This window comes from Centropristis striata, chromosome 5, assembly GCF_030273125.1.
Source record: "Centropristis striata isolate RG_2023a ecotype Rhode Island chromosome 5, C.striata_1.0, whole genome shotgun sequence".
NCBI lineage: Eukaryota > Metazoa > Chordata > Actinopteri > Perciformes > Serranidae > Centropristis > Centropristis striata.
Genome location: NC_081521.1, coordinates 12,581,286 through 12,606,904, shown reverse-complemented (window position 1 = coordinate 12,606,904; position 25,619 = coordinate 12,581,286). Strand labels below are relative to the sequence as shown.

Genomic DNA, 25,619 nt, shown 5'->3' with positions numbered 1-25,619 from the left:
TTGTTTTAGCTTCTAATTTTTAAGCAGCGACTGCTAATTAGGCTGAAATAAAAACTATCTCTGGCAGATTTTATCAGCAGCAGATAAACAAAATGCTACTGTAGAAGTGTTTGAATTACTGTGTGTGAAATGTGTTGTACAAATAGTTACCTTTCCCCCTCCTCTCCTCCTTCTTCCTGTTTTCCTCCTCCTCCTCCTCTCCTTCTCTTCTTCTCTCCTGCTGTTTTCAATTTCATGTCTGACTGGTTTAATTCTGCTCTCTCTCTCTCCATCCCTCTCCCATTAACACTGTAATAATGGTAAATCTAATGGGCAGTAAAACTGAGAGCTGAGCCGCTTCTGCTGCACACTGGACTCAGAGTGTGTTTAGGTGTGTGTGTGTGTGTGTGTGTGATAAATATTTGATACTGCAGCTGTTTGAAAACACACACACACACACACACACACACACACAGTTCTATACATCCCATGTTCATTTACATTTAATTCAAACTTGTCGTGAAACGCCATCTGATGGTGTATAACCTGCTGCAGCACTGTTGCTAGGCAACAGTTTTGATCTGTGGCGAGCAGTTGGAGGTTTAGTGCCTTGCTTCAGGGCACATCAGCAACTAGGAGGTTTTCTCCTCGATTCAAAGTAGAAGAAGTAAAAATCCTACTTAAAAAAAACTAGTAATAATGTACTTAAATGACAACTTAAATCCCTTAAAATGAAGAAAACGGAAGGCTGTGTTTAAAGGGGATCGTTTTGGATATTAAGTTGTACGAAATACTTGTCAGTCGTGTAGTTGATGCAAAGCTATTATCTTACTTTCTGATCTCCATTGCCAGAGTTAGACTATTTGACAAAACGCACCAGAGTTTGTTTCAGGCGGACCAAACAGCTCAGCTGGGACTGCCACTTTAAAAGCTGTTTTGAGCAGTTTGCCTGGTATTTATATTTTTTGTCACCACCATGACATCACAATCGCTGTCACTGCTGTTTCTTTCAGCTCTGTGCTACTAAAAGTTGCAGACGGGTAAATGTGAAAACATGAAAAAAATTGTATATTAAATTTGTATATTAAATCATGCAAAATGAATCATGCAAAATGAATAATAAAAAAAGCTATTTTTCATTTCATCCCCACTAAAAGGTTGTGCTCATTTTATCTCCTTTATATCCTGTTGGGTAGTGTAATCTCCAGCGATGCATCATAGATAACAATTATTGCTCTCTATTGACTTGACTATGTCTATTTCTATCTCTATTTATTGACTATGTATTGTTCTATTGTTAATTCTGTCTGTTAGCAAACAACAGAAAAATGTCTAAAAACTGCTGTGTGCTGAAATGCACTACAAACAGGCTGAAGAATCAGAATATCAGCTTGTTAACATAGCTAAAAAGCTAAAATTAGCTTGCTAACACCAGCTTGTTAACACACCTAACATTAGCTTGCTAATATATAACAAACATCAGCTTGTTAAAATATAGCTAACATTAGCTTGCTAACATCAGCTTGTTAACATATAGCTAACATCAGCTTGTTAACATATAGCTAATTTAAGCTTGTTAACATATAGCTAACATTAGCTTGTTAACATATAGTTAACATCAGCTCGTTAACATATAGCTAACATTAGCTTGTTAACATATAGCTAACATCAGCTCGTTAACATATAGCTAACATTAGCTTGTTAACATATTGCTAACATCAGCCTGTTAGCATATAGTCAACATTAGCTTGCTAACATCAGCTTGCTAACACAAAATTCTAAATAAAATCTAATAGTTTTAGCTTGAAACAGACATTTTGTCAGCGTTTCAGCCCATGGTTGTGTACTGTGACACTCAGTGTGGTCTTCAGAGTATGTCTCTATATTCTATAACATCATCATCATATCAGTAATCTTTAGGTCATGTTTCTGAGTTCAGCTTACATGTTGAATGAGTTTTGTTCAGTGGCAACAGTGAAACATCCAGCAGTTCTGCTGCTATAAGTCAACATGCAGGTAAACACAGTTACAGATGTTCAGGTGTTAAATATTTACAGCTGCACAGTCAGCATCCATATACATACTGCTACTGTGTGTGTGTGTGTGTGTGTGTGTGTGTGTGTGTGAGATATACTGCACCATAAAACGTCTTTGCCTCCACATGATGATCAGTATCTTCTTTATTTCTTCTTCATTTGTTCTTTTCTCTTCCCTTCCTTTAAATTTCTTCCTTTTTATCTGTGTATTTGTTCTTGTTGTGCACGCTGCAGTTTAAAGCAACTGCCACACACACACACACACACACACACACACACACACACAGTTTGAGTGTAATTTTATGACATCAAATGTGCTTCTGTGTGTGTAACATGTGTTTGGTAGTTAAACTGTCTATTTTACTCTCATCTTTTTATCTCCTCTACCTCCTTGTCTCCGTTCTCACTCCTTGTTTCATCTTTCGTGATTCCTCCTCTCCTAGATCTCGTATCCTCTCCTTTCTCTTTACCTTGTGTCCTTTTCTCTCTGCTTTCCTCTCCACTCTTCTCTATTGTCCTCCTCTTCTCTTATCTCCTCTCCTCCTCATTTACTCTCCTCTCCATTATTGCTTCCTCCTATTTTCTCTTTCGCTTCCTTTGATCCTCTCCCCTTTCTCCTCCTCTTCCTTCTTGTCTTTTCTCCTCCTCTCGCTTTCTTGCTCTCTTCACTTGATTCCTCTCTTGTTTCCTCCCCCCCCCCCTCACTTTTTATCTTCTCTTCAGTCCTCTCCTCCTGGTCTTCCCCTCTCTGCTTTCATGTCTCCTTCTCCTACTCACTTTTTCTTCTTTCTGTTATTATCCCTTTTCTTCCCTCCCGCTCCTGTCTCCTACTCTATTCTCTCCTCTTTTCTCTCCTCCTCTCTGCATCCATCATGTCAGAAGTATAGAAAAACCTACCAACACATATAAACATAGACATTTTCATCACTTCCCATTGTGTAAATAATAAGTACTAAGATAATATAATAATAAAAAAAAAAACAATCAAAAGAATATATAATGATAAAATAATAAATATTATAATACATGATCATCAGCTTTGTGTGATTAATCCCCTCAGGTGGTTTGTCAGGTGCAGGTTGACTCCTGTTCCTGTCAGCGTTCAATAAACATCCCATTCACCGTCTGATCACGGCTGCTCTTTCATTCACGCTCGCCCACGTTTGAATGACACACGATCAGCTTGTTGTGCGAACCTCAGCACATGTTGCTAACAGTGTACAGCTAACAGCTCCTGGAGCTACATAAGGTCTGACAATCATGGTGGAGATGTGGATACAATGTTAAAAGATGCAGTAATAAGTTAGATGGATAGATAGATAGATAGATAGATAGATAGATAGATCTGCCTTTCAACACTATAAACATGGATTAACACAATCAGTATGTTTACATGACACTTAAAAAACAAATTATTGCCTTAATCGGACTATAACTGGACAACTGAAGTGCATGTAAACTTGTCCGACTAATTAATCTTGGAGTCCTCCAACTCCACAGTTGGGACACCCAGATAATGTGAAGGATGGAATAGGATTTTCACCGGCATGTATGACAAGACAGTCCCTGTCCTCCCCCCCAAAAAAAACATTCAGGACAGCCGGTCGCAGTAGCCAGTCACATTAGCCGGTCGCATTAGCCGGTAACATTAGCCAATCGCAGTAGCCGGTCACATTAGCCGGTCACAGTTGCAAGTCTCATTAGCCGGTCACAGTAGCGGGTCTCATTAGCCGGTCACAGTAGCGGGTCACATTAGCCGGTCGCAGTTGCCGGTCACACATTAGCCGGTCACACATTAGCCGGTCGCAGTAGCCAGTCACATTAGCCGGCCCCATTAGCCGGTCGCAGTAGCCGGTCGCAGTAGCTGGTCACATTAGCCAGTCACAGTAGCCGGTAACATTAGCCAATCGCAGTAGCCGGTCACATTAGCCGGTCACAGTTGCAAGTCTCATTAGCCGGTCGCAGTTGCAAGTCTCATTAGCCGGTCACAGTAGCGGGTCTCATTAGCCGGTCACAGTAGCGGGTCACATTAGCCGGTCGCAGTTGCCGGTCACACATTAGCCGGTCGCAGTAGCCAGTCACATTAGCCGGCCCCATCAGCCGGTCACAGTTGCTGGTTGCGGTAGCCAGTCACATTAGCCGGCCCAATTAGCCGGTCGTAGTAGCCGGTCGCAGTTGCCGGTCACATTGGCTGGTCGCATTAGCCGGCCGAATTAGCCGGTCAGTAGCGACGGCAGAAAGTGTCAAACTGACTCACCGGAAAGGGCGCCGTATTAACCCACTGAAACGATGCAAATCCCCACCCAGTGTTGAGAAGGAGGACACGTTCCCGTCAGTTATTCAATTTTCTCAGTTGCATGTAAACTGGGACAAGGACAGAAGTCTGATTAAATGCCAAAATAGATTTTTAAGCATAGCTCGACTAAACTGTGCATGTAAACACACTGATAGATAGATAGTGTTCAATGACTGTGTGGCGTAGGGGATAAATGACGGAAGGAGTTTAAACTCGATTGGCTCTTTTAAAAATGCTCTTAGTGTTTACGTTAAAAGTTAGGGTCTTATCAATAATTGTGCCTAAGTACTGAAATATGCCACTATTTCAACCAGCTGGTTATTGAGTGTGACAGGTAGGACATGAGCAGTTTCACTGGGTTTTGTTCATATTCTGACAGTAGTTAGGACTGGAGAATCAATGTGTTGGAGGATCCTTTTTTAGTCTTTATTTTGTGTGAGATGTGTTTGAGTTGTAGTGAGTTGTTTTGTCTGACTGCTGTTACTGATGTTTGTTTTTCACCTTGCTCACATTAGCCAGTCCTCCACATGTGGCTAATACTTTGGTTTATGACTGAATACCTGCAGAACTACATTTCCATGAGCCTCAGAGGGCTAAATTGATTATTTGATTGAGGATATGTGATCAGAGAGAGGAGTAGAGTTGGAGTAGGATGTTGCTGCGTATGTTTTCAGCCCTCAGGTCGCCCACGGAGAACCCATCATTTTCACATCAATCTTTCAGACTCAAGTGATTTTTTTAATTCTTTTTCTTTCTTCCCTCTGCTCTGATGTGTGCTGTGTAAAGAATTTTTGCGCCCACTGTGGATCGTTACCGGAGCAGATGCTGTCTGTAAAACACTTTGTAAAAAGTGTAAAAGTGCAGAAACTGGCTTCAACTTTATGACGGCATTTAATAGAAACTGAGACTTTTATTTATCTCCGCGGAAATCTCACAAACACTCAGAAATGACTCACTAACCTCCTCTTCTCGCCTCCTCAGACGTGTCTGGCAGTGCCATCGGGGGTCACGGAGCCTCTCAGGGGGACAGAGGAGGTCTGGGCTCGGTCCTCAGGGATCTGGTGAAACCTGGAGACGAGAACCTGAGAGAGATGAACAAGAAGCTGCAGAACATGTTGGAGGAGCAGCTGACCAAGAACATGCACCTGCAGAAGGTAACAGACACACACATGCACACACAAACAAATGATTTCAACAATTTTAAACCTCAGATACGTTATAATTATTCTTGGAGAGTAAAATTATGGACGTAGCAAAAAACAAAAACAAAGCGTACTTACCACAAAAAACTGAACAGCGACTCCTTGGAAGACATTTTTCATGAACAAAACGTTAAAATAAACTGTCATTAAGTTAAAATACAGTGAAAGGGTCAAAGTTATGAGACCAAACTGGTAAACGTCCTTTTTTTTTTTTTTTTACTTTATTGACACGTTGCCATGGATACGCATTGCGTTTCTTCTCTCCTGATGACGACTTGCCTTGTTTGCCATCTGTCAATCAAAGGTAGCCCCGCCCCAAATCATACGATTATTTTTCTTAAATTTTCTTCTAAATGGGGCCATTTTTTTTACACTTTTAACATCAAATTGTCTTGAAAAAGATTTTTTACTAGTGATTGAGGCCATGGTGTTGTCCTAAAAAAAATTCTGAGGTAATAAATCAAGTGAGAAGTTTAATCATTTTGTATTGGAATGAATGGACCCAAATGCTTCTGCAGCCAACGTCAGCGCCCCCTGCTGGAATTTTTGGTAAAATGCAACTTAAGGCACTTCCTGGTTTGCCTCACTGCTCAGACCAGGAGGTTGCCGCTTGGTAGGAACTGAGCGTTGTGACATCACTGTGACATCACTATGACATTACTGCATTACAGGGTTTCTGGGTAACCTGGTTCACTGCTGTAAGACAGACTTTAGGCAGCTTAAAAGCGCATAATGGACATCAAGGTTTGTGTGTGCATGTGTGTGTGTGTGTGTGTGTGTGTGTGTGTGTGTGCGTGTGCGTGTTTTGAGGAGTGTGTGTTTTGAGGAGTGTTTAGGAGGACAGCTCGCCCAGAGGGAGGTCCAGGTTACACACACAGTGTGCAGTAACCTTGACAGAGGAGAGAAACTGTTTTCTGCTTTTTAACTGAATCAAAAAAACTGATTATCAGAACCGAAACTGTTAATAATTATAACTGTAACATTATTAGCACAACTTTACTTGTGCAGAATTTAACTTAGCAAAGTTAAAATGTTCTTCACATGGTTGAATCAGGTACAGTACAATAATACAAACATTACATTGAACAAATAGATACTGAAAAACAATGTGAGATGTTATTTGGACTGGGGAGTAATTCAATATATTTGAATAATTTGAAAAGTACATACATATTAGGGTAAGAAACTGATTATGTTAAATATTTAAAGAAACTTAAGTGTTAAATTTAAATATGGACTTTGGTTGGGTGGAACGACACATTTAAGGGTCCGTTCAGGCTCCAGGAAGTTGTGATTGGACGTTTTTGACGAAAAATGAGAAAAATGTTAAATTAATTGATGGTGAAAATGTTCAATATGTGTAGTTATAAAAAGAAGAAATGTGTTGAAATGGTGTCAGATCTACAAAATGTCCAATCAGAATACAGCAGGAAGTGAAGCACACCAGGGCTGATTGACAAAAAAAAATTCAATCATGCTGTCTCAAATCTGGTCCTGTTTCTTCTGTGTATTCTCATGAACTGAATATTTTCATGTTTTCAATCACAAAGAAATTTATGTTGTGTGCCAATTCATATCTAAATTATTTGTTTAAAGTGTCCTAAAATAATAATTTATATCAACAAATATTTTGTGACGTATTTAATTTTCTTAGGAAAAAAAAAATAGAAAAGAGATACTCAGTTAAAGATTGATTTTACTGAGATAGAAGAGAGAAAACTTAGTCATTAAGTACAAATTATAATTTTGACGACAAATATTTCAATGTATTAATCAACTCATTAGTCTGCATATTATTTTATGTAATGAGTTGAATATCTTTGGGCTTTTGATTGTTGGTCAGACAAAACATGACATTAGAAGACGTACTCTTTGTTCTCAGATGTCATAATAATAACGAAACCTTCCCTCTCTGTAGGACCTGGAAGTTTTGTCCCAGGAATTAGTCCGTCTCAGTAAAGAGAGCAGTCCTGGTGGCAGTGCAGCAGGATCGGGATGAGACTATCGCCTGAATCTATCCGTCCATTCCCTTCCTTCCCACTACTGTTCACCTCAGCTGGGCTCAGACTAACACCTGGAACCAACATTTTTATTTCCTCCTCCCTCCCCATTCCCTGCAATCATAACCTGCTTCGGGCTTGGACTAATGTCTGGAGCCACTACGATTTCACCATCTCAGTCTGCCTGCTGGACTGCGACTCAATACTGGAATCTGTTGTTTCTCACTGAAGAGAAAAAACTGAAGACCAGAGGGAATGGAAACGTTGGGCTCAGCTCATTTATGTTGCTATTGAATGTACTGTAATAAAACTGCACCACGCAGGTCCTGGCTACGACCTGGAAACATACTTCGTAACTGACTGTAAATCTTTTCTGTCGGTCCTGGCTATGTCTTGGACACACATGCCTGGTATCATAACTCAATGACTTATTTTATTTTTTTCTATGTGCAGTAACTCTGTTGTGATCTGGCTATTTCCTGGGCTTCCTATCTGCAACTAAATGCTTCAGTACAAAGTACCGCAGGAACAGTCTATAACCTGGAGAAACCGTCAGAGGTTTTCAGTGAGCTCAGTTTGACTTAAAACACAAAGTCTTTTTATTAATTTATTTTCCTGAGCTTTAGGACACATCTCATGAGATCTGACTGATGCTGCAGAAAAAAAGGTTGTTTAGAAGTTTTTGTGTCGCTGGAGCAGCAAAAGTTTGGTCTTTGAGCCGAGTTTCTGTTTCTTCAGATGTTCAGACGTTTAAACGTTGTCGAAGGTCAGTAAAGACACTTTTGCAGTTTACTTTCTGCCTCTAACTGTCGCAGCACGAATACAAAACTAAGGTTGAACTGTAGAACAGAAATAACAGCTCTTGTGTGTGTACAACAAACGCAAAGCCAATTTTTTGTGCGGCAAAATTGTTTGACGCTGTGATGCAAAAGCCTTAATTTTCTGCACAGCGTTGCTCTGCTAAACCAAACCCCATTCAGAAAACCATCATTTTAACAGTAGTGTTGTTGCAGACAGACCTGACAAAGCATGAATTCAGATTTCTTCCACATCAGCATCATGTTTTAGTTATTTCAACATCCTTTTGATTCATTTATTGACATAAAATCACAGATAAATCACTTTATTTTGGCTTCATACTGATTCTGTATAAATGATAAAATTGCCCAAATAACATGAAAGCCTCCCTTAATTTATACCTTAAATGATCTACATTTTTCCAGTTAACTTATTGTGTTTTCGTTTTGTGTTTCAGCATCTTAAATACTCCTTAAACTGTTCAACAATCCATAGAGAACTCCCTGATAATTGATATCCATTAATTTATAATTTTGATCAAACCAAACTCCATTCAGAAAACCATCATTTTAACAGTAGTGTTCTCGTGTTCTTGCAGACAGACCTGACAAAGCATGAATTCAGACTGTTTCCACATCAGCATCATGTTGTAGTTATTTCAGCATCCTTTTAATCTGTTGATCAACATTAAATCACAGCTAAATCACTTTTTGGCGTCATACTGATGTATTAATGCTGTACCAGCAGTCATCCAGACACAGTTCCTGGACAATGAAATTCCACAGATCAGATTATTAATCCAGACATGGAGACGTATCTGGGACTTCCAGAGCAGTTACAGAGCAGCAGGACAGATTATTTCACACATGGAGGATGAAAGGAAATTTTCTTTGTGTTTGGTTGACCGCAGGATGACATCATCACGACCTCCACAAAATGATCAGAATATTCCCTCAATGTTCTCTTGACTTCATGTGAACTGAAACTTGCTGCTCATCTTTACTCACTTCAACTCATTTAATAGAGTGTTTGTCGGCTCTGGCTATGTCATGGAGCACAAACATCCTCTACACATTAACAGATTGAATGTTCTTTCATAAACTGAATTTTTCTTTCTGTTTCTGGCCGTGGTTATTTCCTGCTGTTGTCTTTGGTTTTTTACTGAAAAGACAAATTATTCTGCAGCCCATCTTTTATTTATTACTTTTCAAACACTCTGGAAGGTAAACCAGCTGTGTCTCCTGTTACGTTGAATGAGTCTTATTAAACTGCAGGTTCAGACTATTTGCTGGATTTTAAAGCTCGTTGTGAAATTAAAAAAAAAAAAATAGGAATGCATGAAAACAGGATACACATTCTGGAATGTACTTCAGTCAAAATATTTCAAATAATTAATTGTTTTAAAACATTTTTGCATTAAAATTTTGTCGTGTTGCCTTCACATCCCGACTTTTGATTTACCTAAACCATACAAAATGGCTCAATGAAAATAGAAATGTCTTTTTGCTTTTTGATAAATTGATTTAGTTTTTTCCCCACCAGGGCTGTGTCTAAATCTTTGATCACATGAAGCACTATTATTATTTCTCTTTTTGTAACTAATTTTCCAGCCCCACTGGGGACAACAAATGGTGCAGAAAAGAAAAGAAAAAGTGAAACTTTCAGCATTGGCTACTTCCTGCTTCAAACAACATATTTTGTTTTTTTACTGTATCTTTAAATCTGTGATTCTGTAAAAGAAAAAGAAAAAGTAACTTTTTGACAGGAAGTGAAACAGAAACACCTTCTGTCTGATGCCTTTGTTTCTTCCTTTTTTGTTTCTATGGCCCCTGATTATGTCCTGGCACAGACTGCTTCTGGTCACCAGGCTCTGACTATATCCTGGACGTTAAGCTTGTGGCAGACTTTGCATTTTATGTTGTAACTGCCTGTACATTTCTGCTTTATTTTTGTTTGTAATAACTGCAAAAGAAATATATGTATATATACATATATATATATATATATATAGAAAGACTTCAGTCTGATAAGACTTTAAAATCTTGCAGTGAGGGAGAAAAACCTGATATGTTTACGTTGCAGCTTTTCATGTGGCTTTTATTCAACCTCAGATCCTTCACACCAAACTTAATGGCATTATTACACATTTAAAAGATGAATCAATGTCAGTAAATGCTAAAAATATTAAGAATGTACAACATAAATCTCATTTTAGAGAAAAGTCTTTGCAGAGCTGCACTGTAAACACACTGAAGTCTCTCGATGGCTCACACTGACTGAGGGGGATCAGTCTATGTGCTGGGCAGTGACTCGGCCTGTTGCTTTGTTTTTTGTTTGTAATGTTTAAATCTGTATATATATACACGCTGTGATATGACTTCTAACTGTATGAAGAATCAACTGATCTATTTATGAGACTGATGATGATGATCAAGACGCTAATTATTGTAACATCAAGAAAATATGATAAAATGTTTGTCTGGAGCTAACGAGGACGTGTCTGTGGTTTTCTCTGACGACTTTACATTCAAGTTAAATGCGTTCTAGAGACTTAATCATAACAATATCAGTTTAATATGTTCACCTCTTGACTTCTGACAGGAACTGAAGCTTTTCTCTGCGCTGTCTTTAAAGGCAGACTCTATTGAATCCAAAGAGGATTGTGATTCTTCTGCTGATTGTGTGTCGGTGAACGATTTGAATCAACGAGGAAATAAAATGGCGTGTCTGTCTCTGAAACGGGGCGGAGACAGAGAGCAACTGAGAGCTTGTTGAAGTAAACCTATGTGGTGTAAATTTACCACCCCTCTGAGTAAGAAGAGGATTAAAAACCAAGTCGAAGATCCTTTTAGTTTTCTTTATTAGCAATCAATCAGAACACTACCGAAATACAGCGGAGACAGAACTTTGTCAGTTTGGGGCTGCTGAATGAAAGGTGTCCCGAGCAGTGGCGGTTCTACACAGGGGCCTACAGGGGCCACTGCCCCTGTGAAGAAGCCCTTGGCCCCTGCTGTGGCCCCTGTGTCAAATTAATAATACATAAAAATCAATTTATAAGTAAGAACGACTGAACAATTCTTATCTATTTTTTGTTATTGTACACAAAAGGAACCCAGAATGTGTACATTGTGTAATAGTTTAATCGTAATTAATGTTATTGTTGGTAAGTCTCATTGTTTCAATCAATTCATTTGTAAATTAAGAGATTTTTAAATACGCTACAATAAGGGTTTTGAATGCTTAAATATCATCTTTACCGGTTTTTTTATGTGCCCCTCTGATTAAACACTGGCCCCTCCTTGGCCCCCACAGGAAAATTAGTTTAGAACTGCCACTGGTCCCGAGTCCAATGAAGCCCTCAGTTCGTCTGACTCTCTGTCTGTGTGTAAGATCATTTAATTCAAATGTTCCAGCCCATGCATGTGTACGTTTTCCCGGACACGAGCACGCTGCTAAGCCTACTTTTTAACCTTAAAAGGATACAACCTATACTTGTTTATATTCAAGTTCCAATGCCTTTACTGTCTGACAATTCCCAGATATTAATGGTCATTATACTGGTTGGAACCAGTTTCTACCTGAAGACTCTGGCTGTTCTGAACAAAGGTTCATACTGAGGCCTTTTAACACAGCAGGACTTTTAGTATTAGAGTAATGTAAATCTGTAGCAGAAAATACACTACACCTACTCGTCAGCAGGTTAGGGTCTCAGAATCAGTTACCGCGGCAACCCAACCAGAGCTGAAGTTACCTCCCTTTCTGGAACGGGAAACGCAAAGTTTCCTTCATTTCAAGGTTAACAAACTCAGAGTTTTCTCTCCCTGGAAGAGGCCTCTGCTCCATCACTGCCTCCACCTGTTAGTCAGTTTGTGTTTCTGTGAGACACTTCAGAACAGACAAACTTTAACTTTGCATCTACCAGACTTCAGTCTGCACGTATACACATATTTTAGATGAAAAAATAAAATTGATGTTGATGTGAAGATAAATTGGTAACGCTTTATATTAAGGTCCTTGTAAAAACAATTAATTAACAAGTAATAAGGCCCTTGTAAGTCCTTACAAGATGCTTATTAACATTATTGTGTGTTTATAAGCTTATATAAGTGTTAATAATGGCATTACAAACAGCCATGACCCACCCATTATGTCTTTGCCATGCCTTTATTAATCTTATTTTGTTCGCTTATTGATATTAAAATATACTTTATTGCTCATCTATTATAAGTTAACTATAAGTTAACTATGCTTTTTGCAACTACCGGATCTAAAGCGAGAACAATGCCTTATTACTTGTTAATTAATGGTTATTAAGGACCTTATTATTATTATAAAGCGTTACCGATAAATTTTATTTGCAAAATTGTCAAATGTGAACATTTAGTTTGGTGAGTTTGCCTGAACTGGAGCTGAAGTCAAATAAAAGTCAAACTGAACTGATATTCTTTTCTTTTTAAAAAATCTTTCTGATTTTGATTTATTTAAACTTTCAGACATTTACAGACATACACAGACATAAAAATATAATATAAAATTAGAAATATAAATAATAATAGTTTAAATGGAAAAATATATTACTTTAGTTTATTTTTTATTTTTATCATTTATTTGTGTGCATAAATAGTGAAACAATAGTTTTTATAACGTTGAACTTCTATGACACGATTTCAAGGGATTATCACTGAAGATTTGTACATTTTTGTGTCTTTTTTAAACTGTTTTTCAGTTTCATGACAGGTTTATTTTCTGTTAAATTCACAAAATGACAAATCAGACTGATAGCTGAGTTCATGCTGAAAAGAAGACACCATGCATGTGGAGTACGGATCGTTTAAAAGGTAAAAAAAAAATCTGCAGTAAATTTGCATAATTGAACTGATTCTGTGGGGCTGCATGCTGGAAGACGAGGATGGGAAGAGAACTCCTAAAATCAGCTGAAAGTTGAATGAAGTTTGGTTCTTTTCTTCTCTGCAGGTGTTGAACTATCAGCTCTGTGAGAACCCCGCCCCTCCATCCTTCCCACAATCCTCTCTGTTTTTGTTGATTAAAACTCTTTCTGCTCTCTGTGAAGTTTTGGTGATGGGGGTCGAGTCCGGGGCGCTCAGCGGGGAGATGCCGCCTCGCTGCCGCTAATTAGCTGTCCGGTACTTCCTGTCCCGCAGAGAGGGAGACTGATTAAAGAGGTGACCGCTTGGCGCTGGCGGGGTCCGCCTTGACGAGATAGCACCTGATTGGCCGGGCCGAGGGTTAATTGAAGGTGGAGGAAGTTGTTGATGAGTTCTTACAAATGTGGTTTTAATTAAAAGGAGAAAGCTCAGAGGAGGAGGACTCTTCCTACTGTCTCTGTTTCCTTCTGTCTCTGTCTCTGTCGGTTTAGTTTTTATATCGTTGTGAATGTTTGTTTTCAAATTCAGTTAGTTTTAATTAGTTTTTAGAGTGTATTCGTTAGTTGTTGTTTTTTGAAAATCCTTAGTTTTAGTTTAGTTTTTATTAGTTTAAGTGTTGGTTTAGTTTTTTTGTAATGGGGTATTTGTTGGGTGCAAGATTCAAAAAGGTCACCATAAACATTATTACCTTATCCAGGTACTCTAAATCAGCTATTCTCAACCTTGGGGCCGGGACCCCAATTGGGGTCACGAGATGATCATTTGGGAAGTCAGCTCTGTCTCCACTGTGTTAAAGTGTTCATGTGTTAATGTGTTTTAGTCTTTTTGGTCATTTAATGTCTTTTTTTGGTCATTTTGTGTCTTTTTTTGATCATTTTGTGGTCAATTTGTGTCTTTTTTGGTAATTTTGTTTCCTTCTTTTGGTCATTTTCTGTCTTTTTTCAGTCATTTTGTGTCTTTTTTGGCCTTTTTTTGTCTTTTCTGGTCATTTTGTGTCTTTTTTGGTCATTTTGTGTCTTTTTTGGTCATTTTGTTTCCTTTTTTTGGTCATTTTGTTTCTTTTTTGGGTGATCTGAACTGTGCGTGTGAGATTCTGTTCAGTGAGCGGGGGTCGCGGACAACATGCATGTTAAATTGGGGGTCGCGACTCAAAAAGGTTGAGAACTACTGATCTAAATTAGCGTTTTTGTGGGAGCTTTTCAAATGGACTTTCAGAGGAGGCGGACTCTTCCTACTGTCTCTGTTTCCTTTTGTCTCTGTCTGTCTGAATCTCTCTCTCTTATAAGAAAAATAATTATTCCTTTTTTTTTTTTTAGATCATTAAGGTTTAAAAATGGACCATAGAAAGTATAAATATTTTCATGTGTGTGTATAATACTTTTCTTTCCTGTGTCCAGCTGTTATTGGGACAGAAACAGGTTAGCTGTTTCTTTATGCTAAGCTAATCTAACGACTACAAGTTTGGGGAAAATAAATAGAGACAAAAGGGGAAAATGGGAAGCAAATTAATTAATAATTAAATAATAATAATAAATACATTTAAAAAGAAACCCATAAATAAATACGCTTTAAAATATGTTACTAACATATACATAAACATAACTGAACTAACTGTTCAGTTATGTTTTTTAAAGGTATTTTATATTAAAAGGCCTAATGTACATTGTATATATGTGTATATACACAACCAGAGACACACAACATCTCACAGTTTGAGAGTGAGAGTTAGTACATACACGGTCGGCCATTAAGTTGGAATAAAATATTATTTTCCTTGTGAAATGATGGTGACAATGTGATTTATTTTTGACAGATAAAGTGTATTTCTTCTCAAAACTTTATTAATCAATCTCTTCCAAACACATCACAATGAAAATGAATATATATATGAATATAAAATGTATATATATATATATATATATATATATATATATATATATGTATATATATATATATATATATATATATATATAATAGAAAAGTAAATAATAGGAAAATAACAAAACAACAGAACAAATTTAAACAGAAATATCAATATATGTCATTCTTTATCCATTTATTTTTTGTTCTTTTCTTTTTGATTTTTATAATATTTTTATTTATCTGGTTATTTTTTATTTTTTGTTTGGTTTTTGGCGTCCATCCTCTATACTGATTTTTTTCAGCTTTCTGCAGCAAATGCAGCAGAAAGCTGGTGGAGTTCTCAACTGAATAGTTTAAATATCTAGAAATGTAATATCAGATCATCACAATCTATAACACACACACACACACACACACGCACACACACACACACACACACACACACACACACACACACACACACACACACAGAAAAAACACACAGACTCTGACAGCAGCAGATATCATCTCAACATGCTCGTTCTATAATTAAACTGTCGTCTTCAGGATCCGACTGCACGAGACACACAACGCCGTCCTTCCTGTCAACCAGCTATTATTACACACACACACACACACACACACATACTCATGTACTCACATGACAGGGCTGAAGGAAAACGTTTCCTCCTAGATCTGGACCCTGACCTTCTCGTCTCTCTGTTGTCATGGCGATGGTGCTGATGTCAGATCAAGATCTCGTTCAGCATCACAGGACTCTGCAGGACTCATCCGTACGGTCCTGCCCCGAAGTTTAATATAGTTTCACAGTCTGGGATCAGGCTGAGGGATTTGTAAAAGTGTGATTATTTTTGACTAATATCACAATTGCAGTATGATTTACAATATAGAAGGGAATGTAATTTCTCTGTCACTATTCTCATTTTCATTGAAAAATATATTTCAATGATCATGGTGCAATTTTTGCAAGATGTGTACCCCAAAAATACTTTTTTAAATCTTAAGTCTATAGAGAACATTTGCATTATCACGTCATTCACAACAGACATTTGCTATTCTTTTTTTTTTTTTTTTTTTTTTAGGGTTGATGTTGAGCTATTTTTTTAATTTATTTTTTTATTTCCCACATAAAGCACTCAGATGACAAATCACAGAAAAGGGGAAAAAAACAAAACAAATAGCACAGCACGCAGACAAGGAATAGACCAAGAAAATAAATAAATGAATAAATTAAATGAATTAAAATTAAAATAATAAAATAAAATGAGAAATAGTAAGTTACCACTGTGTTATATACATATACACCTTTCAATTTACTGTCAGTCCTTCAGTCATTTGTACAGATATATAAGGCCGTACAGTTTACATGGTGAAAAAGAAATAGGAAAAAAAGCAGAGAGAAAAAACCAGGGGAGTCACTCCCCATACTGCTATTCTTTAATCTGTATTTTATGTTTTGTCTTTCAGTGAAAAGTACTTTGAGTTTTGCACAATGAAATAAGCTCTATAAATATTAATAATAATATTAATAATTGTTATAGGCAATTTCCATGTAACAAAAAATTATACCCATGGTTTGAATATTGCTCTGGATAATGTTGTGATTTTGATAAAATCCAGATTATTTTCTATAGGATATTGTCTGTCTGTCTGTCTGTCTGTCTGTCTGTGTAGAAACTTGATGTCCAGTAGAAACCTGATGCTGTCTGTGGTTCTGCCTGTCTGCCCTGCTGATCTCCTCTTTGTATCCACCTGTACTGTCACACACCACAGCCACATGATCATATGTGTGTGTGTGTGTGTGTGTCTTACCTGTCGCTTCACCTGTCCATCTACCTGTTCAGACTGTCTGTTCTTTCCTGCTGTAACCCGACCCTGTCTGTCTCTTTGTCTGTCTTACTGTACAGACATTAAGCAGCTCTTCCTGTCCTCTGTCTGTCTGTCTGACTGCTGATTAACCTGGATAAATCATATCAGAATCACTCTGCTCAGAGGGTTTTTATAAATTACAAATATTAGAAATAATTAGTTCAATAAATGATTGCATTGCAGCGTTTCAAGTGGCTTTTATTCAACCTCAGATCCTTTACTCTAAACTTAATGGCATAAATACACATTTAAAAGATGCAAAACTATCAGTAAATGTAAAAAAATATTACCAATATTCAGCGTAAATCTCTTCTCTCTCTTTCACTAGCTCACACCAAGGTTATAATAGTTTTGGATTTTCTGTTAGTTTTAGTTTTTATTTCGTTGTGAATTTTTGTTTTCATATTCAGTTCGTTTTAGTTCGTTTTTAGAGTGAGTTTGTTAGTTTTATTTTTTGAAAATCCTTAGTTTTAGTTTAGTTTTTATTAGTTTTAGTTTTTTGTACTGGGGTATTTGTTGGGTGCCAGATTCAAAAAGGTCACCATAAATATTACTACCTTATCCAGCAACCTGGTCTCACAGGAATCCGTGAAATAGCCACGGATTTGCTTAACTCAAAATCCGTGGAATAGCCACAGAATCACTCAAATTTCCGTGAAACTGACACGGATTTCGCTACAATGCAAGCTAATGACAGTCATATCCTGTGGCTATTCCAACATACAAAGTGATTATGTACATTCACTGATTGAATATTTAGAAAATAAAACCATTTTTTTGTCAAAAGTCAAAATATTGATTTTTTCACTAAAAATGAGAGAACTGATCACTTCGTTCTGATCGCTGGGACCTTAAAAGTCACGTGACTTCGAACAAACCAATAGGAAAAAATATCCATGGAATAGCCACAAGATATGACTGTCATTAACTTGCATTGTAGCGAAATCCGCTTGAGTGATTCCGTGGCTATTTCACGGATTCCTGTGAGACCAGGTTCTATCCAGGTACTCTAAATTAGCATTCTTGTGGGAGGTTTTCAAACGGACTTTCAGGTTGGTGGGGTTTTTCCCCTTCAGAAGTTTTCCACATATATTATCACCTGCTTCCACTATAAGGCACTTGCTGCTATCTTTAACACTATCGTATTTGAAGAAATCCCAAATAGAACTTTGCCGCTTTCTCCCAACTTTCGCGGTCGCCAATATGCCAGGCGGCGTGTGTAGATTGTCAACAGAGGTGACGTCGGAGACCACGAGGTCCTGTAATGTGTCGGCAGCTGGCGTAAAACTGGCAGAGCTAAATAAATAGATTTCATATCAACCAAAAAGGATTATGTATAAAAAAATTTGACAAAGACGAAAACGAAGGACATTTTCACTATAATTTTAGTTAGTTTTAGTCAGTTTTTTAACCACACAATGCAGTTTCAGTTAGTTATCGTTTTTTTTAAAAAACTCTCGTTTTTATTTTTATTTCAGTTAAGGAAAATGTTTTTCAATTCTAGTTTTCCTTATTTCGTTTGTTTTCGTTAACTATAATAACCTTGACTCACACTGATCCCAGATGCATTGCTGCAGATTAAACTACCCAGCAGGACATAAAGGATGCAACAGACACATTAATGCAACAGGAATCCAGAAACATAAAAACAGAGGAGGAAAACACTGTCAGGGTAACATATATGGGGGCCATTTATAAATTGGGCCTTCAGATAAAATGGGCCATTTAAGGTTTGGAGGTCCCAGCCCAGCATAGATCACCTCACTGCTCTATGCTGTTCTTGTTGTTTTAATGGCACTATAACTTTGTTTAATGCAATTTTAATGTAATGTGGCTGTATAAGCTATTGTGTTTTAAAATTTAAATTGATGATAAATTACTGTTTCCCTTTGCAGTCTGACTGGCCCGTCTTACCTGAAGCTGCTAATGCCAAAAAAAGTTGGCACAGCCGATGTTTTAACCCTTTATCGGGCGAAGAACTATATTTGGTAACTTCAGTGGATATAAAACTGGGTCCCCATGTCTCTCTGTGAGGTCGTAGAACCACATGGATTTCTTCCAGCTAATCAGCAAAGATCAGGCTATGACATCTGACCAATCAGTATGATAATATAATAATATTTAGAAAAAAAGCTGCAAATTTACTAGATTAAAGTGGCAAATCTACAAGAAAAAAAGTTGCAGATTTGAGAGATTTAAAGTGGGAAATCTGTGTGAATAAAGTTGCAGATTTACGAGAAAAAAGTGGAAAAAAGCAACTTATTCTCGCATATTCACCACTTTAAATCTCATAAATCTGGATACTTTTTTTCCTCGTTGCAAATTTACTAGATTAAAGTGGCAAATCTACAAGAAAAAAAGTAGCAGATTTAAGAGATTTAAAGTGGCAAATCTATGCGAAAAAAGTGGAAAAAAGCAACTTATTCTCATAGATTTGCCGCTTTTATCTTGTAAACTTTTTTCTCAAAATATTACCCCCCTCCCCCGGTCTGTATGTGTTTTTTACACATTCTGGCTGTATGTAATGTCCTCCAATATTCTCTAGGGTTGAAATTTGGAATTTGCAAGTATTTCAATGAGCGCCCTATTAGGGGTTCAGAACTGTAGGGCCTAAATAATTATATTTTATTACATAATTTCAACACAAAATTATCAGAAATTATTCATTAGTCATTAGTCATTATTAATCATAAAAACACATGGAAAAGGCATATATGGTATTGTGTTATTGTCCCAAGCTATTTACCAAAAAGTGGCCCACTTTAGCTGATATCACCTCTGTTACTATTGAATGCAGGACTTTTACCCCCTGTCGCTAAACACATGCAGATTTCAAAATAAGAGCACAGTGGGTTAAGAGAATCCACCACAGAATTTACAAGAAGACTGTCAAAATAAGATGCCTTAAATAAAATATACAAGAACCTTTATTCTCCTTTACAAAAATGTCATTAAAATATGCCCCCGGAACCCCTAAATGGTTATTTTTATTGTTTTCTCATACTCAAGAGTCAAGAGTAAATTTTTTGTGTTTGGCAACTGTTGAGATTTGCACTTCAAACTACATTTTAGATTTTCATTTATTTATACAGACTAGGGCCGGGACTCGATTAAAAAAATTAATCTAATTAATTAGAGGCTTTGTAATTAATTAATCACATTTTAATCGCATATAAATATTTGACCTGAGAACTGTGAGAAGTAATTTTTTTCACATGGATTTTTAGTGTACCATTGAATAATGACTGAATACATAAGCTTAAGCAACAAAAATATTGTTTATTTTGTTCAAGTCCAACAGACCAGTGCAATTTTTGCCATTAAGTGTAGCAATAGCATATTTATAAATATAGTACATTTCATAAATTCAGGTAGCCTATAGGTAGGTAGACCTTCTGTAAACTAGAATACTTTGGTTTTTTAAGTAAAACACAATCCCCGCTAGCTACCACACTAGCCGCTAGCTGCTATATGTTTAGCATTGAGGTGATACTTGAGGCTGGATGTGCTGCTCTGATATGTGAATTCCTTGTTGCATAGCAACACAACCATGCTCTTATGGACGCTCTCATCCGTTGGTTTTTAGTAACTAAATGTCCCATCATCCACGGGGCCAACCAAAGGTCTCATCAGCTTCTTCCTTCATGTTCACTGTGGTTTGTTGTTGTCTGAACTCATCAACGCTAGTTGGTGCTCCAGTATAATCGGTCCGACTGAAACTCATCCAGTGCGAAACGTTCCGCGGTGCAAAAAAAAGTGCGATTAAAATGCGTACATTTTTTTAACGCGTACATTTTTGTGTAATTAATTAATCCTAATTAACGCGTTAAAGTCCCGGCCCTAATACAGACTAAAGAAAAGTCATATTTTCTATATCTTTTAAAGTATTTCCTAATATCGTCAAGAATATCGTTATCGCAAAAATAGCCTGCAATATCGTGATATTCTTTTAGGGCCATATCGCCCAGCCCTAGTTTGTACAGTAACGTATGAGTACTTTTACTGCAGTTAATGATCTGAGTACTATCTGTGTACTGTGACCCAGTTATCAGCTGTTATCAGCAGTGATCTGGTGTTCTTTACTAAACGAGCTGTTGTTCTGTCTGTGTGTCAGCTCAGCTGTGGATCTGTCTGCGAGGCGTTCAGGGCCGACACGGGCAGCTTCATTATGTTCGGCGGCTGTCTGTCAGTCTACCTGTCGTGCTTATCTACCTGTGGATCAGTCAACGGAGCGCTGAGCCGACAGTCTGCCGCAGCTTTGGCTCCGTCCCCAGATTGGGTTTGTGTCGGCTGTCAGACGTGTCGGGGACGCGTCCCGTCTGCCAGCTGGGACGCTGCTGCGTTTTGTTTGACTAAACACTCATTAGGCTTCAGAGTGGAGCGTTCAGGCTGTCTGAGCCACAGAGATAAATACATGCAGGAGGACTTCTGAACGCCTCTGATTAATTATTACTCAATCAATCAGTCAAACTGTGTCTGTGTATCACCTTTCATAAAGGCCAGCTCAGTGCTGAGAGCTCCACAGATGACTGACAGCTGATAGAAACACACAACCAAAGACACACAACATCTCACAGTTAGTGTATACACCGAATAAAATATTATTTTCCTCTTTCCATGAAATGATTGTGACATTGTGCTTTAATCCTGGCAGATAAAGTGTATTTCTTCTCGAATCTTTATTAATCAAACTGCTACGAACATATCACGATAAAAATTAAACCACAATAACAGAGGATTGCGTCTGAAAACAAAATGATTCCAACTTTATGGGTGACTGTGTGTATATTATGGCATGTCATTCAGGAAACCTGAGAATATATATATACATATATATATATAAAAACCTGAAAATATATATTGAATATATATATATATTAAAACCTTTGGTTAAAACCTTATATATTCTTAGGTTTCAATATATATTCTCAGACTTTTAATATATATATATTCTAAGATGAATATAATGAGTATATATATATATATATATATATATATATATATATATATATATATATATATATATATATATATATATATATATATATATATATATATATATATATGTATATATATTGACCAGTTCACTGAAACATTTGGTACAATCTGTTTCCCTCATTCATATAATTAATTAATATCTGCTCTAAGAGGCTGGAAACAAAAGATTTCCAGTGAGGCTGTAGCGGTACACGATGGTTTTAAGGAATTAAGAAAAAAATCTACAAAATTGAAATTCATGCATTTGATTGAGATAAGATAAAAGGCAAAACGGGACAAAACAATACACACATAGATTTAAAAGTGACACTACTACTACTACTACTACTACTACTACTACTACTACTACTACTACTAATAATAATAATAATAATAATAATTGTTGAATAAAAGACTAGATCATATTGGTTAAAGACACAAAACAAAAATAAATAATGAAATAAAATTGATTGAATTGATAATATTAATACTAATAAATTAAATCGAATACATTTTACAACATAAATTATAAAACTAAGGGGATAAAATAATGCTGATAATGTCTATAAACACTTAATAATTAAAATGGCTGAATTGTTTAATATTCTTTTTATAGGTTTTAAGTTTATCAGTGAATCATTTCATTGATTAAAAATCAGAAAACGGTGAATAATGGTGATAAAGTTCACAGATTGTATTGATCCTGAAGCATATCTCAATGTAAATACATCTACATTCATCAGGCTGTGATATATACACAACACTCGTTGCATAATCATGACGATACGTTTTAATTTCCAGTCATGGAAACTATTGACCTTAAACTGAACCTCTGACCTGCTGACCTGCTGAAAACTGACCTGTCACTGTTACTCTGTCACTTTCAGAAAGAAAGAAAAAAAGAAAAATCAGCTTTTGTCTCTGAATTCAGACTTCAACATATAATTTTTGTAATTGTTCTAATAAAACCCATTAGTTATCAGAGCAGTGAGACAATACAGTGTCCTCTGTGTGTGTGTGTGTGTGTGTGTGTGTGTGTGTGCGTGCGTCAGTTGGGGGGGAACACGATCCTGCTGCACTAACGAACCTCATTAAAACCAATCAGATCACATAGACACAGAGCGGGGGGTCATGTGACCTGGTAGTCGGGTCAGACTGTCCCTGATGTCTGAACACACACAACAAAAGAGCCAACAACACACACACACACACACACACACACACACACACACACACACACACACACACACACACACACACACACACACACACACACCTGTGCCCAAAGTAAACTGCAACTCATGTTTATTTTTTAATCATCTCTTACACTTTCAGATGAACCAATTTCTGTTTCAGATCAATTTGAAGGTAAAGGGGATTTGTTTAGGGCTGGGCAATACAGAAAATATCAAATATCACAAAAAACCTCAATATGGATATTGCAATGATAAAACTAATGCATGCAGTTCATTCATTCATTTTTATGCACGCCACTTGGTACAGAGTATGTCGCAGGTTACTCAGTCGTGTTTCCATCAGCTGATTTCTCTGCACAGTTTAAAGACTTGCATGAGAAAAGCTTGATGGAAACACTAGAATTCAATAAAACTTTTGAAAATGCACATTGTTTATTAACAAACTAAACAGACATTTATTCATTTCAATTTTGCTTCAACTTTAATGGAAAGATGGCTATTAAGTGTGAAGCAACCGGCATAGCCCCACTGTAAAACTATAATTAAAAAATTACACCAAATTGGTCGACTGTAGCACACTTAAATACACCAATAGTGGTAAATAGTCTGATAAGTTGTTGAGCAGAATTAGCTGCTGAATTTTCCTTGTTGTGAATCTGAGTTATTTCTGGTAAACATGCACACAGTGTTTATGTCCTGGGCTTTTATTGTGAAAGGTAAGAAGGAGGATCTTTGTCAGGGTTAAAGGAACAGAAGTCAGGAGCTCTCATTAGTTCCTGCCTTCTTGGCCAGGTCATTCTTGAAAAAGAGATTTTAATCTCAATGAATTTTACCTGGTTAAATAAAGGATATTGATTGATTGATTGATTGATTAGTAAACAACACAAGCTGCCCTCTCTCTTTATGCTTTTTCACCACTTAATATTCACGTTCTGTGTGAAGGCACTCATGACAGAAACAGCTGAAAAACTATGTTGACCTGCGAATTAAACACATGAAAAAAAGCCCCTGGACTTATAATATGATTACCAATCAAAGTTGATATCTAATTTTTCTATTACGATATGGATATAATATTGATATATGGCCTAGTCCGTTGATATTTTTTTTTCAGAATATTCCAAAAAGATCTCCAACTTAAACGACAGGATAACCGTTTGTCAGTACCACCCATAATGACACATATAAGAATTTTGCGGCTCACGATACAGCAGCGAGCTTATGAAAATAGCACATGTTATTATACATACACGTACAGTTTGCACTTCTGTGAATTTATGCCACAAAACCACTGACCTAGGTTTAGGGCAAAAAAAAAATCCTGGTTAGGCGTTATAAACAGTTTGAACAGTGAATAAATGTACGCAAATGCCGGAAGTGAAGTTACAAGGGTGACGTCTACTACTATACTACTCTCTACTCTACTACTGTAAGTTACATAAAAGACGTAAGATATGTAAAAACAAAAAAAGTGATTCACAAACTTTGAGCCACGGAAGTTAGGTAAAAAACAGAAGTTAGGTAAAAAGTAATTTACTTTTGTTTTCACCTTACATGAACCCCGTTCTCCTGGGAGAAAGTCTGATGTTTGTCCGACCCATCCTGAGGGATTATCACCAGTTCTGGACGTGTTTGACACATTAAAACCTGATGGTGGCGCTGGAGGAACTTATTCCAGTTCATCCTGAAGGGAACATGAATGATGAACCACATTTCGTCACACTCCCATAATAGTTTATATGTTTGAGTGTGTAACAAAGTGTGTGAGCGGCTGAACATTGATCAGGCCTAAACAGAGCCTGAAACTGAATGGAATAAAAGAACAGAGTAATGAAGAGAAGACAGAAAAGAAATGAACAAAAGACAAATGACATGAAGAGAGAAGGAGCTGTAATCAGACCGCAGGCTGTTTCTGCTCAATTACAACCTCCTACACACACAGTGTGAGGCTATATACAGACATGGACAGCTCCACACACACCTATACATACGTGTGTGTGTGTGTGTGTGTGTATGTGTGTGTGTTGATGTGTTTGTCTTGCCGCAGTGCCACATCTCTCTCTCCTCCCACTCTGAAGCTAAAAACAAACGCAGCGGCTCTCATTACACACTGAGAGTCCAATCAATACACAGAGGCCTCTGGGGGCCCAATGCACTCTGAGTGAGTGTGTGTGTGTGTGTGTGTGTGTGTGTGTGTGTGTGTGAGAGAGAGACAGACAGACAGACAGGGAGAGAGAGAGAGAGAGCCATAACTTAGGTCTGTTTAAGGTGCTGAGTGTAAAGTTGACCTGAGCTCAGATTGTTTGGCTTCAAAAACAAACAAACAACACAAGAGAGGTGACACATTCACTGTCCTCTCCAGTGATGCATTCACTGTCCCCCCAGTGATGCATTCACTGTCCTCTCCAGTGATGCATTCACTGTCCCCCCAGTGATGCATTCACTGTCCTCTCCAGTGACACATTCACTGTCCTCCCCAGTGACGCATTCACTGTCCTCTCCAGTGACACATTTACT

The 25,619-nt window shown here is 37.3% G+C and overlaps 1 protein-coding gene across 3 annotated transcripts in view; it reads left to right on the top strand.

The window, feature by feature from the left end:
* The window catches only part of gripap1 (GRIP1 associated protein 1), a 79,525-nt gene extending 71,789 nt beyond the window's left edge, over window positions 1-7,736 (top strand). For all 3 annotated transcript variants that reach the window (XM_059332386.1, XM_059332385.1, XM_059332384.1), the window contains 2 exons: window positions 5,293-5,465; window positions 7,432-7,736. In XM_059332386.1, coding sequence (XP_059188369.1) covers window positions 5,293-5,465; window positions 7,432-7,512 — 254 coding nt within the window. In that variant the 3' untranslated portion in view covers window positions 7,513-7,736. The remainder of the gene's footprint in view (window positions 1-5,292; window positions 5,466-7,431) is intronic.
* The last annotated feature ends 17,883 nt before the right edge of the window (window positions 7,737-25,619 follow it).